The following is a 19,693-nucleotide window of genomic DNA, read 5'->3' as shown; positions in this document are numbered from 1 at the left end:
CACTGCCCGCTTGTAGGCCTTGAGGTCCATTCTCCTTTCCTTTCACTCCGCAGTCTTATTCTCAATGGGTGAAACTCCTCAGATCCATGATGCCTTCTTTCTCATTCCCTTGGCTTAGATGGCTCTCACCCAGTGAGACTCAAATTAGGAACACCCTTCCCTCTGCCTCGAGAATCCTAGGACCCCTACATTGCACACCCTCATGGGCACCATCATTATGAAGCACAGTGTGAATGGTGCACCTGGACTTGTGCACATACCCCTCCATTGACCCTGTTCCTACCTCTACTTCCATCCTCCTCTCGTGGCAATATGATTTCCTCTTTACTCATGGGATCATCCGAACACAAGTTCCTGGAAAAGGCAATACAGAAATTTTAAAAGTGTTTTGAAGCATTGTGACACCTGGGTGGCTCAGTGGGTTAAACCTCTGCCTTCGGCTCAGGTCATGATCTCAGGGTCCTGGAATTGAGCCCCACATTGGGCTCTCTGCTTGGTGGGGAGCCTGCTTCCTCCTCTCTCTCTGCCTGCCTCTCTGCGTACTTGTGATCTCTCTGTCAAATAAATAAATAAAATATTTAATAAAAAGTGTTTTGAAGCCTGGATTCTGGGTTAGGACATACTGGGGCTCAGATATTTATTCACGTACTTAAGAGAAGTGCAGACTTGGGTGTGCCTGGAAAAGATAAGTTACTTATTTGATCTGAATTCAGTTTTCTCGGCTGCAAAATGGGGATAATGGTAGCACCCGCTTCATCATGAGATCATGTGTATTAAGTTTTTAGTTCATTATCTGAAACATTATAAGTCTTCAATAAAATAACTATTGTTCTATTAAGAATAACGCTGTATTAACATTTTAATTTCTCCTGCCACAAAGCAAGCATCCGGTAAATATTTGCTGAGTCAATTGATAAATAAGCAAGATAAGACCATAGGTTAGCCCATGAATGTTCGAGTGCCACCACTGGGCACACTTCCTACCCACCTGGCACAGAATTCTACCGAAAGGAAAAATAAGCACTACATCTTCCTTTGGAAGGAAAAAGCTCCCTCAACAGAAATAACTTGATAATTTGTCTTATAATTACCACCTATAGTATAGAGGCATACATGTTTCTTATAATTAACAAGCATTTATTTTTAGAGATGTCATTTGAGCAAAAGCAGGACAATGTCAGCGTCTCCTCTATTTTGAGTCTCCAGAGGCCACTAGAAGTCCCAGGGCTAAGCAGGGCTCAGTCCCACAGGTGACTAGGTCTCTACTCCATCATTTAGCTCAGCTTCCAGAGTCTGTCAGGATCGGGGGGGTGGGGGGAAAGAAAACTCTTTTCTTCAGTTGACTTGAGCATTTAAGGGGCGCCCTGTCACCATGAAGGCAAAGCTTCTGGCTTTATTGAGAAATCTGTTGCTAAGGCATAGCTTCTTCTTCTTCTTCTTCTTCTTCTTTTTTTTTTTTTTTTTTTTGCACGCTTTTCATAAGAATGGTGGGTGTTTAATTCACATAGAGACACTGAGGTGCAAAGGTTGGTGGCAAATTTGTGACGGCAGAGGATTAAAGCTCCAATGGTTCTGTTGGTTCCGTTAGCCTAGAGACTTCCAAAACATGGGCTTAGGTCCAAGGTCTCAGCATCACCAAGGACTTGCTAGAAATGCAAACTCCCGGCGCCCACCCCAGACTTACTTGAATCGCATTATTGCTGGGGAGTGGTTTACAGACTGTACTTTGGAAACTCTTCCAGGCGATTCTAACACTCCTGACACGTGAGATCCACTGCTCTCAACTCTTGACGGGACCAGAGTGGTTTTCAACCCGAGCTGCGCGTTAGAATCACTTGGAAAAGTTAAAAAAATCCCACAGTTCTGGTGTCACTGCAGACCAATTAACTAAAACTTTCTGGAGGTGGGCTCCAGGCATCGGTATTTTTATAATCTCAGGAGACTTTAGTGCAGAGACAGGATGGAGAAACACTGGCCTAGGGGATCTATTGGTTAGAAGTAATAGTGTCTTGCTCAAAGTAGTCCAAATAGTAAGATAGAGAGTTTTGAAGGAAAGAAGTCCTGTATTCTTAGAGCAATGGAAAGCACCAGGAGCCCGCACCGTTCTTCCCATCTCTCGTTTCTCTTTCAACCCCTACGTTTTCTGTGTTCTGCTTTTCTCTGAGCCTTTGCTTGATTACCCCACTCTTTAGGGAACGACTTTCTCTGCTCATTCACTGTTTCTTTGCTTTTGTTTTGTGTCCTGTGTGGGATGTGACTTGTCATCGAACTGACTCCCTCCTCCCAAATCTGCTCATCATTTTGGCTCTGGCACCCAGAGCTCAGTGGTCTCTAGACACTGGGGAGATTTATTTTCTTATCAGACTTCAACCTAAACCAAGACTAAAAGACCCCAATTAAGAAAGATAAAATTATTTTCTTGTTTTGTTGGAGAGAAAAAAATACTTAAATACTTTTCTGCTAACAGAAAATTTAAAATGTAATTTAATGATCCCCCCAATGTAGCAGCAGCAGCTGTCTGTTACTGACAGGAGAAAGAGAAGGACAGAAAGGTGAACATACAGAACAATCTAGAATCCATTAGTCCTCAAAACCCTCATCTCATACATACTTGGTCTGTCCAAAAACCCACATTCTGGCTCCCGAGCAAATCAGCCCCCCTTGTTCTTCAACAAGCTTGTTTCCAGAAAATCAGTCCTGATACCTCTGATGCTTCCCTACTCCCATGGCCCATCAACAGAGCAACACAGCTTCTCAGTTCTAAGCTGCCATCGGAGCTTGGGCCGTGGCTGGGCAGACCATTAACTCACTTGGCCCTTTAGTGTTCTTTGAGGTGTGTGTGTGTTTATGGCTTTATTCATGCACCCCGGGCATCCTGGGATGCCCTTCTGCTGTCAACAAATTCCTGTTCATGCAGTGAACTTCAGTGCTTTAATCACACACCAAAAAATCATCATCCAGTCTAACTTCACCAACAACTTCACTGATAACCATTCATCTGGCTTCTGCTGAAACATTTCCAGAGAACGGAAGTTTTTAAAAGCGGGACACAGCATATCAAGACAGCTATAACCATGGAGAGTTATTTCTTGCCAGCAATAGATATTCAACAACTGTTGAATTTAACATAGAGCTGGAATCTGGGTGCACATGATCTTTCCTTTTGCCTTCCCCTGCTTTCTGACAGCAAGTACATTTATTCATGTTCCCACTGGGAGAATTCGGAAATCTGTGGGTCTCCTATCAAGACCCCTTTGAGCCTTTTTTTACTTCTGGGATAAACATCTCCCATATCTTTAGTTGTCCTTTGTTTATAGACATCCCCATTTCTCCTGGCTTTCTGGTTCCTCCTTCTTGAGGTGTCCTGGCATTTTCTAAAATGCCATACTCAGGCATGAGAAACACTCTATTAGACATAAATTGGCCAGTAGGAGGTGCATTGGACTGATTGTTCTCTTAATATATGGCCTCTTTACTTCTCCAGAGGCAGTTGTGATTAGATTAATTTTTGACATCTGCGGCCTCTGGTTTATTCTGAATGAATTGCCATCGAAAACCTCTGGATCCCTCATTCAAAATCTACTTCTTAGTGAAACGTGTCTATCCTTCACTTGGGCCCTTGTTTGAATCTGATTGTAGGACATCGCATTTATTCCACTTTAAGTATTTCTGTTTTTGCTAATCCTGTTCTTTTTGCCACTTAACAATTTCCACTCTTACTTGTTTGCTCTGCTATTACATACCCTCAATTCTGCATCTTAAATTTGACAAACACCTTCAGGTACCTACTCTGTGTCCTTAACTTAACATGCAAAGGCTGGATTTCTAGAGACTAAGAAACCGACGTGAGGAAATAACTCTTTAAAATATTAGGATTTCTGGGGCACCTGGGTGGCTCAGTGGGTTAAAGCCTCTGCCTTCGGCTCAGGTCACGATCCCAGGGTTCTGGGATCGAGCCCCACATCGGGCTTTCTGCTCAGCAGGGAGCCTGCCTCCTCCTCTCTCTGCCCGTCTCTCTGCCTACTTGTGATCTGTGTCTGTCAAATAAATAAAAATCTTAAAAAAAAATAAAATATTAGGATTTCTGTCTCTTTTGAAACACACTATGCATAGGGATCATCTGTTAATTTTAAGAACACAGATTACTACTGCACAGCTTGATAAACTGTCTCAAAATGTACTCACCATGTAACTCCCACCAAATCAAGAAAAAGAACTTGACCAGCAATCCAGACACATCAGACAATAATACCCTGTTCCCCAAAATAAACACAACCCTAATTTCTACCACCATATTAGTTTTGCCTATTTCTGAGCATCATTTAAAAGAAATCCCTGATCATGATCCCAGGGGCCTGAGACCAAGCCTTGCATCAGGCTCCCTGCTCAGCCCCTCCCCCTGATCCTGCTCCCTCTCCACCCCCTCTCAAACAAATAAATACAACTTAAAAAAAAAAAAGAAATCCTTAGATGTACTCTTTTGTGTCTAGCTTGCTTTTATTTTTTCTCTCTGTGTTCAGCAATATTCTGTCAAATGATTTTATCACGATTAATTAATCCATTATGCTGGTTACAGTTTTAAGCTAATAAAAATAGTGCTGCTGTGTACATTCTTGATATCTTCTGGTGCTCAGTGCATGCATTTCTGCGGGGAGGTTTTTAGAATATCTGCATATTCAGCTTTAGAAGACAATCCCTAATTATTTTCTAAAGGAGTGTCATCAATTTATTGTCGACAAATTGGATTCAAGGGTTTGTTTTCTTCTGTCTTGTGGTCACCACTTGGTGTTGTCTGTCTTCATGATGTTAACATCCTTATAAGCCCTGAGAGACGGTGGCATCTCATTGTGGTATGCAAATTAGAGTTTCTTGATATTGATGATTAATAGCCCTTTGGACATTCTCTTTTGTGAAATGTCGATGGAAGATATTTTCCATTTTAAAAAAATGGGTTGTCTTTCTTTTCTTGTCTTTCTTTTGCTTGTTGATATATATATATATATAATACATATAAAAATACATATATTTATATATATTATTTGTGAGGTGTATATATATATTTGTGAGAGATATATATATTACAAATAGGTCTTTTCATTCTTTGGTTTGCCTTTTCACATTCTTAATAGCCCTTTGGACATTTTCTTCTGTGAAATGTCAGTGGAAGATTTTTACCCATTTTTTAAAAAGTGGGTTTTCTTTCTTTTCCTCATTGATGTATAGAGATATATATATATATTTATTTGTGGGATATATATATTATAAATGGGTCTTTTCACTCTTTGGTTTGCCTTTTTACATTCTTCGTAATGTCTTTGTAACATACAAAATCATAGGTTAGAATGTCAATACCTAAATGTCACGTCCACCTGTAAACCCTATCAATGTACAAATGAAAATCTAAATTCAAAAATTGGATTTAAAATAGTAGAAAAGCAGGATGCCTGGCTAGCTCAGTCAGGCAAGCAACTGCCTTTGGATTATATCTAATGTTTTTAAAAGATTTCTTTATTTATTTGAGAGAGAGAGAATATCAGAGGGGAGAGGGAGAGACAGACTCTCAAGTAGACTCCATGCTGGACTTGGAGACCAACACAGGACTCCATCTCACAACCCTGAAATCATGGGCTGAGCCAAAACCAAGAGTCAGATGCTTAGCCAATGGAGCTACCCTGACACCCCTGACTCTATCTAATTTTTAAGTATTTTTCATTTATATGTATTTCTTGTTTGTTTCCTCCAAAAACTGTATCCCAACTCCAGGGTCATACAGAGTAGCCTATTTTGTTATCCCCAAGTAGCTGTTTTACTTTATTTCTCTTATTAGGATTTACCTTCTGTGTGGAATTTATTTTTTAATATAGTGTGAAGTAGGGATGCACATTTATTTTTATTTTCTACCTTTTTTACATGGGACCATGAGTCTTCCAAGACCCTTTCTCCCGATGTATCAGGAGTATCAAATTTGTCATAAACCAAGTGACTATATATAAGAGTCCCTTTCTGGAATATCTATTTTCCTCCATTGACTGATTTATGTTTTATCAATAATACTGTGTATGAAACACTGTAACTTCAAAACAAGTTTGGATATTTCTACGTAATTCGTCCAGTTTTCTCATTCTTTGTCAAGACTGGCTCAGTCTTCTTGGTTCCTTGCATTTTCAGTTTGGTTTGAAATCAGCTTGTAAGTTTCCAGAAGGTAAAGAAACAACAAAACACCCTCTGTGGGTTTTGACTGAAATTGCATTGAACCCAGGTAGGTAAATTTGCTAAGAATTGCAAATTTTCGTTTTTCTCAATAATGTGTCTTACACATCTTTAAAGTTAAGAGATTAATGCTTTCTGCTATTTTTAAAAAGATTTTACTTATTTGTCAGAAGAGACAGAGGGAGTGCACATGCAGGGGGAGTGGCAGAGAGATGGAGACTCCCCATGTGGCAGGGAGCCTGACGTGGGACTCAATCCTAGGACCCCAGGATCATGACCTGAACCAAAGGCAGATGCTTAACTGACTGAGCCACCCAGCCATCCCACTTTCCAGCTATTTTAAATCCCATTTTGAAATTTAGGCTTTTATTTGTACATTGATAGGATATATAAGTGGACTTGACTTTTAGATATTGACATTCTAATCTGTGATTTCGTATGTACATACAGATTTTTATATTCTATGTTTTACAGTCTTTAAGAGAATAAAGACCTTGCTATTTATGCCTTTCAAATCTTATGCCTTTTATTTTTTCTCTTGCATTTCTTTTTCCTCTTTTCTCAATTGCATCACCAAATGCCATTGGTAGCATCAGGTCTTTTTCTGATTTCAGGGAGGAAACATAATATTATAATATTTAATTAAATTATACTCCGTATATAGGAACCTCTCAGTGTCTGCCCACTATTATTTCAGAATCGTTATGGACAGGTGACTGCTGTGTCCATCCTACTCCTCCTCTTTGAAACATGAGTGTTTATTGGGGATAATGTTTCGTCATTCCAGCATTGTGTGTAGGTGGTTGGAAGGCAGGTGACTGGCCTTTTTAGTTCATGGATCAGGAGGAGGCACATGTGGGGTCTGGCAACCATCATGGGAGTTTGGACTGAGGGTCTGATCCTGTGACAGGATGGGTGTTCAGGGAGGCTTCCTTGGGGGAGGAGATGAGTGTATTTTACATGAGGAAGGAAGGGAGGTAAATACTTAGATTAAGAACACAGCTTATTGGCAGTTGGTTTTTGCTGGATATCAAACAACCCCCAAACTCAGTGGCTTAAGCAGAAACTACACATTATTTCCAGTGAGACTATGTTAGAATCATCCAGGTAAGCTGGGTGGTTCTTTGGGTCCGAGCCAGATGGATTCATTCACAGGTCTAGTGCCTGGCTGTACCAATACAACCAACTCTTACCAAGATCACCAGTGATCCTCATGCAACAGGCTCTGCTAAGTAAGCAGTATTTGTCTGAGAAAGTTGACACTTCAGACTTTTAAGAAACCAATAGACTTGGGGTGCCTGGGTGGCTCCTTGGCTAACTTTCTGCCTTTGGCTCAGGTCATGATCTGAGGGTCCTGGGATTAAATCCCGCATCCAGCTCCCTGCTCAGTGGGGAGCCTGTTTTTACCTTGCCCTCTTCCCCTCCTCCCTGCCTATGTTCTTTCTCTCTTCCTTTCTTTCTCTCTCTCTCTCAAATAAATAAATAAAATCCTAAAAAAGAAGAAGAAGACGATGACGACAATAGATCTGACCTGGGTTTTGTTTTTTTTCTCCTTTGTTTGGCCATTGTAGGTCTTCTGTGATTTCCATGGCCACTCTCAAAAGAAGAATGTATTCCTTTATGGCTGTAGCATCAAGGAGACCTTGTGGCAAGCAGAGTCCAGTGTGGGCACATCGAATCTCTTGGAAGACATCGGCTACAGGGTAAGTCTCTGGGGACAATGACAAAAGACACTTTATGTCCATATTCTTGCCTTTGAGACACATGCCCCACCCATTTTTCCCCCCTAAATAAGCATTTTCATTATTTCGACTGTAGGATTATAATACAAACAGGTTGGAGGCATGTACAACCTCTCTCTATTTTTGATGAATAATAGCTTTCCTACCTGGTTGCTGTGTTTTGTTTTCTAGATGATATGATGTAGTGCAACGGGCATAAAAATTGGAGAAAGGAAGCTTCCGTTTAATGCCTGGCTTTACAATTATTAACTGTGCACCTAGGAGTTGTTACTAATGCCACCTCGCTGAACCACCGTTCGTCCCCTGTGAAATGAGGAGAGTACAAATACTGCTTCTGTTTCATGTTTATGAGAGCAACAAAATGATACTGTATATGAAAGGATCTTAAATAACTATGAAGGGTTGAAAGAAAATCAGACCCTCTGCACCCCTCTGTGTGAGCACGCTCTGAAAAGCAGAGCAGTGATCCACTGAAGCTAATTCTGTTTTTTCTGGGTCCCAGTGGCTAGAGCTCAGGGATTCCCCCACTGAACCAATGGGGAAGGTAAGGAGGGGTGAAGAAGGAGGGACTTCTTACTGTTAGGATACAGGGAAGAGACGTTGATGAGGCAACATTGTCCAAATACAAAATAAAAGCTGGCCTTTATTTCAAGTGTATATAGAAAATGAAGAAAAATTACTGAGTTGGAAAACCCTCCAGTTCTCCTGCGTCTTTCTCCTTTACTTTCACACAGAACTTCCGACACTTGCCGCCAGATCTGTGGGGGTTTTACCCCACCAGGGACTTCTGAGACACCAGCTGGGTGTCCTGCAATGGAACTCAATCCTGACGCTATCCACCTAGAAACAGCAGCAGATCCCACAGCTTAAGGATTCAGTCCCACAGGACTGCCTCCTCCTTCAGATGCATGTCACCAGTAGTCAGGTTCCAGGTTCCCCATGACTTCTGTCTGACTTAGCTCTCAGTTGGAGGGTCCCATGACCTCCCCTCCTGCCGTGGATTCAGTGATTTGCTGGAGTGGCTCACAGAGCTCAGGGAAGCACTTCCTGACTGTTTCCTGTTTATTAAAGGGTATGATAAAGGATGCAGGTGAGCAGCCAGATAAGAAACATACAGGGCAGGGACTGGCAGTGTCCCAGTACAAGAGCTTCTGTCCCGTGGGGTCGGGGGTGGGTATCATCCTCCGGGCATGTGAATGTGCTCACCAACTTAGAAGCTTTCCAAACCCCATTTATTGGGATTTTATGGAGGCTTCTTCATGTAGCTGTGGTCAGTTATTAACTTGTCCCCAGCTCCTCTTCCCACTCCCATCCCCAGTGGGGATAGCCTGGTCCAGGAGCCCTCCCAGAATTGCCTCATTAGAACAAAAGATGCTCCTAATGCTCTTACCACTTAGGAGTTTATAAGGGTTGTAGGAGCCCCATGTCAGGGACTAGGGATGAAGGACAAATACATATTTCCTACTATAAATCCCAATATTACAATTATCATGGTACCTACCTCTTCCAAATTCTTTATTATTCTGGATATATGAATTTACTGCGTATACAATAGCTTCATTCCCTGGGTTAATGAGTATAAAAGAGAGAGAGATCCACCGAACTGCTATTCCACCTAGAAATACCTCCCCTCCTGCCTCAGTCTTTCTTCACTCTCTCCTTCATGTCCTCCAGATGCGGGACTCCTGGTGGTCAGGAGAGGGTCCCTCAAGGCGATTAGAGCAGAACCAACAGGTTATCTTCAATGTCCTCTTTACTCCAAGCCCCAACCACAGTCATGGGGATTTTGATACAGAATTAGAATCTGGAAGAGAAGAAGGAAGGAGGGAAGGAAGGAAGGAAGGAAGGAAGGAAGGAAGGAAGGATGGAAAGACGGAGGGAGACAGGAAGGAGAGACAGAGGGAGAGAGGGACGGAGGAAGAAAGCCAGGAAGTTCATTCTTGCACCGAAAAGTCCCACAACCAAAGTGAACGTTTCCCTAGATAGGCTCATGAGCAGACCTGCAGTGGCAGGAGAATCAGTCATTAAACTTGAAGGTCAATCCAAAATGACTAATCTTAAGTAATAGAGAAACAGATGTTGAAAAAAAAGTCAACAGCCTTCGAGACGTAGGATAGCATCCAGTGTAATAGTGAATAGAATAATTAATCAGAAAGGTATAATGAATGTAAGTGAATGTGTATACCCCCAAATATATAAACAAAAATTGGCAGAATTGAAGGAAGAAATTTAAAAATTCAGTAATGGTAGTTGGTTATTTTAATATTCCTCTCAGTAAGCAATAGAACAACCAAACAGAAAATTAGTAACTAGAGAAGACATGACCTGATTGATACATATGATTGATATATACGTAACAGTTCTTAAAACAGAAGAATATACATTGTCTTTGAGTCCACATCAGAATTATCCTAGGTAGCCCTTATACTAGACCATACAAGTATGTTCATTTGCCATGACAGAATTAAACTTTGGATCAACTTTTGTAAGATTCTGGGAGATGTCTGAATATTTGGAAATCATACAACGTACTCAAAAATAACTGCTGGGCCAGAGAAGAAATCAGAAGGAAATTAGAAAATATCCTAAAATGAATAAAAGTAAAAATACAATATATCAAAATGTATGGTGTATAGTTAAAACAGTGCTTAGAAAAAAGTTGTAGCTTTGAATGCTTCTTTTAGAAAGGTGGAAAGATCTAGGGCACCTTGGTGGCTCAGATAGTTAAGTGTCTGCCTTCGGCTCAGGTCATGATCCCAGGTCCTTGGATCGAGTCCCACGTCAGGCTCCTGGCTCAGTGGGGAGTCTGCCTCTCCCTTTCCCTCTGCCTCTCCTCCAATAAAGAGAGATAAACTACCGGTATATACAAAAACATAAACTTAAAAATAAATCAGAGGCAAATAAAAAAATGCAGGGTTCGATTTATGTGACATTTCCAAAAAAGTAAAAAATTACAGAGTAAAGAAGCAGATCAGGGGTTGCCTTGGGCAGGATTGACTGGAATGAACATAAAAGACATGTCTTTATGGTGACAAAAGTGTTCGAAAACTGGATTATTGATAATGGCTGCAAAACTCTATACATTTCCTAAAAATCATCGCATTGTTCACATGCCTCAATAAAGCCGGTACACGTATTTTTAAAAGTAAACATTCATTGATTATGTACCATGTGCCCGGCACTATGCTAGGTATTTATGTAATGAAGCTGAGCAGAGCATGGATTTCTAAGAAATAGCATTTGGGGAAAGAGGTAGAATATCAGAAACTTAAAAGGACAGAAAAAATATGTTCAAGAATGGAAATATTAGGAGGTAACACAGAGAAGACTTATTAACTCTCTATTGGTGTGGAGTTGAGTAGATGATCCCAACGGACAAATGTCTGAGGGACAGATAGGAGCGGTGTTAGGACGTTCCCTGGGGGGAAAAAAATGTATATATATATATATGAATTATTTTTAACTAAGTTTTATTTTAAGAGAAATCTGAAGAAATGGAGTGATGTGAATTTTGTGATAATTAAAACTTGAGCCTTAAAGAATTTTAACTGCTAGTTGCGGATCACAGTGGATTGAGGGAGATAGATTGAGATGAGTTGTTCAGCACCTCTGCCTGGGATGCATCTCTTGTTCGTGACCTTTCCTGGCGTTGATCTTTCTCCTAAGCTTCCAGTTGGGAACATCTGCAAGGAGACCACCGGGGCATCCCACGTACACTCAGTCTTTTAATCTTCTCAACGACTGTCTATTCTCGAATAGGGTATGCTTAAGCAGTGTTTATGGAGTGAATAGGGACTTTGAACAGCACCCCATTTCCCACGTGAGGGAGGGGAGGTGCAGAGATGAGCTGAAATGTCTAACGGTCCCAGAGGTAGCAAGAGCTGGGATGGGGACCCTGGTGACTCAACGCCAGGGCTTGCCTCCGGTGCTGACCTCAGAGGTCTTCTAGAGCATGTGCTCAGTGAGACAGAAGCTAAACTGAGAGTCTGCTGCTCTGTAGTTCAGGATGAAAGAGGAGGTCAAAACGGGAAGGAATCCTCCTTAGTGAACAGGGGATTATCTCAGTGAGGAGAAGGGAAATCTACAAAGCAAAGAGAGGTTTTCAGAGCTGTTTTTTCCATCTTGGAAGTTTGACATTTTGAGCAGAGCGACTCCCCTCTCTTCTAAACCTTCACCCATCAGCAAAGTCCCCTCTTAAGAGCACAATAAACACTGCACGTTTACTGAAGGTGCCCATGGCTTTGCCCCCTCGCTCAAGGTCGGGTCTAGTCCTACCCCTCCCCCTTCAATGATGACAAAAATGAGGGTTAGCAGAGTTAAACGACTGCTCCAACTCAAACCGTGGAGTGTGAACCCCAGATTTTATACTTTTGACCCCTAATCCCAGCCAGGTCCTTGCCCCATGCTTAATTCAGAGGAGAGAGAAGACATTTGAGTTCTGTAGGGTCGACCACAGGGAACTGGAGCCCCAGAGATGGCCTCTCCCTCGAAATGAGTCCTGAGTTGGGAGCTGTCTGGGGAGTTCATAGTCAGCACATTTTTGAGAGTTATATTTTCTGTGAATTTGGGAGGCCAGACAGGGCTTGGAAGAGTCCGCAGAGAGCAGATGAATTGAAATGCAACTCGGGCTTCTACCGTATGCCTCAAAACCGGAATTAATGAATCAGGATCCTCCCCTCCCCCATCAGCGGAGGCTGCTCTTGACCCAGATGCTCCTGGAAAGATGGGATTCAGTGTCTATGGGGATGCAGATGACTCTCAGCGCTGCTTCGTGTCTAGTCTCTTGGTCTCTGCTGGGTCTGTGTTGAGACCACACTGAAGGCCACTTCCTGGGCCACGCCCTGTGTGTCCATTCTGTCATTCATTCCTTGTATCTCTTTACAGTCTATGGGATTATAATACTTACTGAAGAAGTAGTTCTTGGCAGTGGTTAGACTAAGCTTATGTGATCTATGTCAGAACATCTGGGTTGACATTCTGGATTTGCCCTTACTATCTCTGTGACCCTTGAAAAGAGACTTGACAGGTCTCTATATTATGAGATAATAACAGAACTTACTCTGAAGACTTGTGATGATTAAAAGAGCTAATGCATGTAAAATACATAGTGAGTGTCCAATGAAAAGGTATCTATTATAATATTCAAGCTTTGGAAACCCAGATTAAGTTTAAGGGCACAGAGCAAGCAGGAGGGAAAGAGTTGAGCGTCCCGAGTCTTTTCCCACCCAAGATGGAGATCCCTGGGAGCACTGAAACAAGGCCTCGTGGGTCAGTTCATACACAGAGTTCATCTGCGCCTCGTTCATTTACAAAACAGAGCAAGACCATCTCCAGCTGTTAGAGCTGTCATTATCTTCCTTTCTCGCTCTGCCATAGATCAGTTTGTGTGAAATCAAGAGATATAGAATCAGGAGTTTACTATCAATGCTGTAGTAGCTTTGGAATCCATTATTTAAGGAATGGAATCAGCTGTGGGTATATAGGAGGGGTACTCCGACTGCACCTTGTAAATGAGGGGATCACAGCTGGTAGAGCTTTCCGAGAGACACGCCATTAAATTGAACGTGTGGTCATTTGCACAGGGGATATGTGAATTAAGAAAATCAGGGTTGCTTAAGAAAGAAAGGAGCGATCATTTAAATAATGTCCAATTAGAATTTTTACAGCAAGGTAAAACATTGATAAGTTAAAACTATTTTCAAGTTTTTTAAATCACTTTAGTTGAGATATATATAGATATAGATACACACACACATACACTATATGTGTTTCATATATATATGTATATGGTGTACTTATGTCTAAGCAGTCCCCTAAGGGTCTGGGCGAGCAGATTCTATTTATTTCAGCAACTAATTATGGAGTGCCCTCAATGGCTGCACATGTGTGTGTAGAGATTTTCCTGTGAATGAGAGACAGACCTGCCCTATGGAACTCCTGGACTGCAGAGAAGATAGAAAATAAACAGCTAATTACATGAACATTAATTTTACTGTAATTGTGGTGAACAGTTTGAAGGAAAAAGCGCGGTGAAGGAATCACAGGGAGAGGGGGACAAGGGTGGAGAGATGAAACCAGTTATGGGGGCAATTGTGGAAACTCAAGTGAGGACATTAGCAGCTCAGTTTCCTTGCTCAGATGATGCTGCAGGTCTGCAAGCTGTGTGGGAACATAAAGATCATACTAAATTATATGAATAAGTGTGTTACATTACACATATATCATAGGTAATTTATAATATAATTAACAACTGTATTGTTATATTAATGTAATTAAGTTATATCAAACATGGGGACAGTAAGAACCCAGGGATATTAAGAGATCTGTTCAATGTCCTAGAAATTCACAAAATTGCATTTCTTTTTTTTTTTTTTAAGATTTAAAAAATTTATTTGTGAGAGAGAGAGGGGAGAAAAAAGAGAAAGCACAAGCAGAGGGAGTGGCAGGTAGAGACCACCCAGGCATCCCACAAAATTGCATTTCTTTAAAAACCATTTCTTTTTTTTTTTTTCTTTTTTCTTTTTTTTTTTTTTATTTTATTTATTTTTATTTCCAGCATAACAGTATTCATTATTTTTGCACCACACCCCGTGCTCCATGCAATCCGTGCCCTCTATAATACCCACCACCTGGTACCCCAACCTCCCACCCCCCGTCCCTTCAAAACCCTCAGATTGTTTTTCAGAGTCCATAGTCTCTCATGGTTCACCTCCCCTTCCAATTTCCCCCAACTCCCTTCTCCACTCTAAGTCCCCATGTCCTCCATGCTATTTGTTATGCTCCACAAATAAGTGAAACCATATGATAGTTGACTCTCTCTGCTTGACTTATTTCACTCAGCATAATCTCTTCCAGTCCCGTCCATGTTGCTACAAAAGTTGGGTATTCATCCTTTCTGATGGAGGCATAATACTCTATCCCCAGGCGTACAGGTCTGTGAATCACCAGGTTTACACACTTCACAGCACTCACCAAAGCACATACCCTCCCCAATGTCCATAATCCCACCCCCTTCTCCCAAACCCCCTCCCCCCAGCAACCCTCAGTTTGTTTTGTGAGATTAAAAGTCACTTATGGTTGTCTCCCTCCCAATCCCATCTTGTTTCATTGATTCTTCTCCTACCCACTTAAGCCCCCATGTTGCATCACCACTTCCTCATATCAGGGAGATCATATGATAGTTGTCTTTCTCTGCTTGACTTATTTCGCTAAGCATGATACGCTCTAGTTCCATCCATGTTGTCGCAAATGGCAAGATTTCATTTCTTTTGATGGCTGCATAGTATTCCATTGTGTATATATACCACATCTTCTTGATCCATTCATCTGTTGATGGACATCTAGGTTCTTTCCATAGTTTGGCTATTGTGGACATTGCTGCTATAAACATTCGGGTGCATGTGCCCCTTTGGATCACTACGTTTGTATCCTTAGGGTAAATACCCAATAGTGCAATTGCTGGGTCATAGGGCAGTTCTATTTTCAACATTTTGAGGAACCTCCATGCTGTTTTCCAGAGTGGCTGCACCAGCTTGCATTCCCACCAACAGTGTAGGAGGGTTCCCCTTTCTCCGCATCCTCGCCAGCATCTGTCATTTCCTGACTTGTTGATTTTAGCCATTCTGACTGGTGTGAGGTGATATCTCATTGTGGTTTTGATTTGTATTTCCCTGATGCCGAGTGATATGGAGCACTTTTTCATGTGTCTGTTGGCCATCTGGATGTCTTCTTTGCAGAAATGTCTGTTCATGTCCTCTGCCCATTTCTTGATTGGATTATTTGTTCTTTGGGTGTTGAGTTTGCTAAGTTCTTTATAGATTCTGGACACTAGTCCTTTATCTGATATGTCGTTTGCAAATATCTTCTCCCATTCTGTCAGTTGTCTTTTGATTTTGTTAACTGTTTCCTTTGCTGTGCAAAAGCTTTTGATCTTGATGAAATCCCAATAGTTCATTTTTGCCCTTGCTTCCCTTGCCTTTTGCGTTGTTCCTAGGAAGATGTTGCTGCGGTTGAGGTCGAAGAGGTTGCTGCCCGTGTTCTCCTCAAGGATTTTGATGGATTCCTTTCGCACATTGAGGTCCTTCATCCATTTTGAGTCTATTTTTGTGTGTGGTGTAAGGAAATGGTCCAATTTCATTTTTCTGCATGTGGCTGTCCAATTTTCCCAGCACCATTTATTGAAGAGGCTGTCTTTTTGCCATTGGACATTCTTTCCTGCTTTGTCGAAGATTAGTTGACCATAGTGTTGAGGGTCTATTTCTGGGCTCTCTATTCTGTTCCATTGATCTATGTGTCTGTTTTTGTGCCAGTACCATGCTGTCTTGATGACGACAGCTTTGTAATAGAGCTTGAAGTCCGGAATTGTGATGCCACCAACGTTGGCTTTCTTTTTCAATATCCCTTTGGCTATTCGAGGTCTTTTCTGGTTCCATATAAATTTTAGCATTATTTGTTCCATTTCTTTGAAAAAGATGGATGGTACTTTGATAGGAATTGCATTAAATGTGTAGATTGCTTTAGGTAGCATAGACATTTTCACAATATTTATTCTTCCAATCCAGGAGCATGGAACATTTTTCCATTTCTTTGTGTCTTCCTCAATTTCTTTCATGAGTACTTTATAGTTTTCTGAGTATAGATTCTGTGTCTCTTTGGTTAGGTTTATTCCTAGGTATCTTATGGTTTTGGGTGCAATTGTAAACGGGATTGACTCCTTAATTTCTCTTTCTTCTGTCTTGCTGTTGGTGTAGAGAAATGCAACTGATTTCTGTGCATTGATTTTATATCCTGAGACTTTACTGAATTCCTGTATAAGTTCTAGCAGTTTTGGAGTGGAGTCTTTTGGGTTTTCCACATATAGTATCATATCATCTGCGAAGAGTGATAATTTGACTTCTTCTTTGCCGATTTGGATGCCTTTAATTTCCTTTTGTTGTCTGATTGCTGAGGCTAGGACCTCTAGTACTATGTTGAATAGCAGTGGTGATAATGGACATCCCTGCCGTGTTCCTGACCTTAGCGGAAAAGCTTTCAGGTTTTCTCCGTTGAGAATGATATTTGCGGTGGGTTTTTCATAGATGGCTTTGATGATATTGAGGTATGTGCCCTCTATCCCTACACTTTGAAGAGTTTTGATCAGGAAGGGATGCTGTACTTTGTCAAATGCTTTTTCAGCATCTATTGAGAGTATCATATGGTTCTTGTTCTTTCTTTTATTGATGTGTTGTATCACATTGACTGATTTGCGGATGTTGAACCAACCTTGCAGCCCTGGAATAAATCCCACTTGGTCGTGGTGAATAATCTTTTTAATGTACTGTTGAATCCTATTGGCTAGTATTTTGTTGAGTATTTTCGCATCTGTGTTCATCAAGGATATCGGTCTATAGCTCTCTTTTTTGGTGGGATCCTTGTCTGGTTTTAGGATCAAGGTGATGCTGGCCTCATAAAATGAGTTTGGAAGTTTTCCTTCCATTTCTATTTTTTGGAACAGTTTCAGGAGAATAGGAATTAGTTCTTCTTTAAATGTTTGGTAGAATTCCCCCGGGAAGCCGTCTGGCCCTGGGCTTTTGTTTGTTTGGAGATTTTTAATGACTGTTTCAATCTCCTTACTGGTTATGGGTCTGTTCAGGCTTTCTATTTCTTCCTGGTTCAGTTGTGGTAGTTTATATGTTTCTAGGAATGCATCCATTTCTTCCAGATTGTCAAATTTATTGGCGTAGAGTTGCTCATAGTATGTTCTTATAATAGTTTGTATTTCTTTGGTGTTAGTTGTGATCTCTCCTCTTTCATTCATGATTTTATTTATTTGGGTCCTTTCTCTTTTCTTTTTGATGAGTCGGGCCAGGGGTTTATCAATTTTATTAATTCTTTCAAAGAACCAGCTCCTAGTTTCGTTGATTTGTTCTATTGTTTTTTTGGTTTCTATTTCATTGATTTCTGCTCTGATCTTTATGATTTCTCTTCTCCTGCTGGGCTTAGGGTTTCTTTCTTGTTCTTTCTCCAGCTCCTTTAAGTGTAGGGTTAGGTTGTGTACCTGAGACCTTTCTTGTTTCTTGAGAAAGGCTTGTACCGCTATATATTTTCCTCTCAGGACTGCCTTTGTTGTGTCCCACAGATTTTGAACCGTTGTATTTTCATTATCATTTGTTTCCATGATTTTTTTCAATTCTTCTTTAATTTCCCGGTTGACCCATTCATTCTTTAGAAGGATGCTGTTTAGTCTCCATGTATTTGGGTTCTTTCCAAACTTCCTTTTGTGGTTGAGTTCTAGCTTTAGAGCATTGTGGTCTGAAAATATGCAGGGAATGATCCCAATCTTTTGATACCGGTTGAGTCCTGATTTAGGACCGAGGATGTGATCTATTCTGGAGAATGTTCCATGTGCACTAGAGAAGAATGTGTATTTTGTTGCTTTGGGATGAAATATTCTGAATATATCTGTGATGTCCATCTGGTCCAGTGTGTCGTTTAAGGCCTTTATTTCCTTGCTGATCTTTTGCTTGGATGATCTGTCCATTTCAGTGAGGGGAGTGTTAAAGTCCCCTACTTTTATTGTATTATTGTTGATGTGTTTCTTTGATTTTGTTATTAATTGGTTTATATAGTTGGCTGCTCCCACGTTGGGGGCATAGATATTTAAAATTGTTAAATCTTCTTGTTGGACAGACCCTTTGAGTATGATATAGTGTCCTTCCTCATCTCTTATTATAGTCTTTGGCTTAAAATCTAATTGATCTGATATAAGGATTGCCACCCCTGCTTTCTTCTGATGTCCATTAGCATGGTAAATTCTTTTCCACCCCCTCACTTTAAATCTGGAGGTGTCTTCGGGCTTAAAATGAGTTTCTTGGAGGCAACATATAGATGGGTTTTGTTTTTTTATCCATTCTGATACCCTGTGTCTTTTGACAGGGGCATTTAGCCCATTAACATTCAGGGTAACTATTGAGAGATATGAATTTAGTGCCATTGTATTGCCTGTAAGTTGACTGTTACTGTATATGGTCTCTGTTACTTTCTGATCTACCACTTGTAGGCTCTCTCTTTGCTTAGAGGACCCCTTTCAATATTTCCTGTAGAGCTGGTTTGGTATTTGCAAATTCTTTCAGTTTTTGTTTGTCCTGGAAGCTTTTAATCTCTCCTTCTATTTTCAATGATAGCCTAGCTGGATATAGTATTCTTGGCTGCATGTTTTTCTCGTTTAGTGCTCTGAAAATATCATGCCAGCTCTTTCTGGCCTGCCAGGTCTCTGTGGATAAGTCAGCTGCCAATCTAATATTTTTACCATTGTATGTTACAGACTTCTTTTCCCGGGCTGCTTTCAGGATTTTCTCTTTGTCACTGAGACTTGTAAATTTTACTATTAGGTGACGGGGTGTGGGCCTATTCCTATTGATTTTGAGGGGCGTTCTCTGAACCTCCTGAATTTTGATGCTCGTTCCCTTTGCCATATTGGGGAAATTCTCCCCAATAATTCTCTCCAGTATACCTTCTGCTCCCCTCTCTCTTTCTTCTTCTTCTGGAATCCCAATTATTCTAATATTGTTTCGTCTTATGGTGTCACTTATCTCTCGAATTCTCCCCTCGTGGTCCAGTAGCTGTTTGTCCCTCTTTTGCTCAGCTTCTTTATTCTCTGTCATTTGGTCTTCTGTATCACTAATTCTTTCTTCTGCCTCATTTATCCTAGCAGTGAGAGCCTCCATTTTTGATTGCACTTCATTAATAGCTTTTTTGATTTC

The 19,693-nt window shown here is 40.9% G+C and overlaps 1 protein-coding gene across 3 annotated transcripts in view; it reads left to right on the top strand.

Moving 5' to 3' along the window:
- Positions 1-19,693, top strand: part of AGBL1 (ATP/GTP binding protein like 1) — a 730,233-nt gene that overhangs the window by 384,341 nt on the left and 326,199 nt on the right. For 2 of the 3 annotated variants that reach the window (XM_032342085.1, XM_032342083.1), the window contains exon 20: positions 7,782-7,913. In XM_032342085.1, the coding sequence (XP_032197976.1) occupies positions 7,782-7,913 (132 nt within the window). Of the gene's footprint in view, positions 1-7,781; positions 7,914-8,686; positions 8,757-19,693 lie in introns of those variants that run through there. The other variant, XM_032342084.1, reaches the window with a different exon arrangement.

The sequence above is a fragment of the Mustela erminea genome, chromosome 5 (assembly GCF_009829155.1).
Source record: "Mustela erminea isolate mMusErm1 chromosome 5, mMusErm1.Pri, whole genome shotgun sequence".
Classification (NCBI taxonomy): domain Eukaryota; kingdom Metazoa; phylum Chordata; class Mammalia; order Carnivora; family Mustelidae; genus Mustela; species Mustela erminea.
This window is presented reverse-complemented; position numbering and strand designations above follow the sequence as displayed.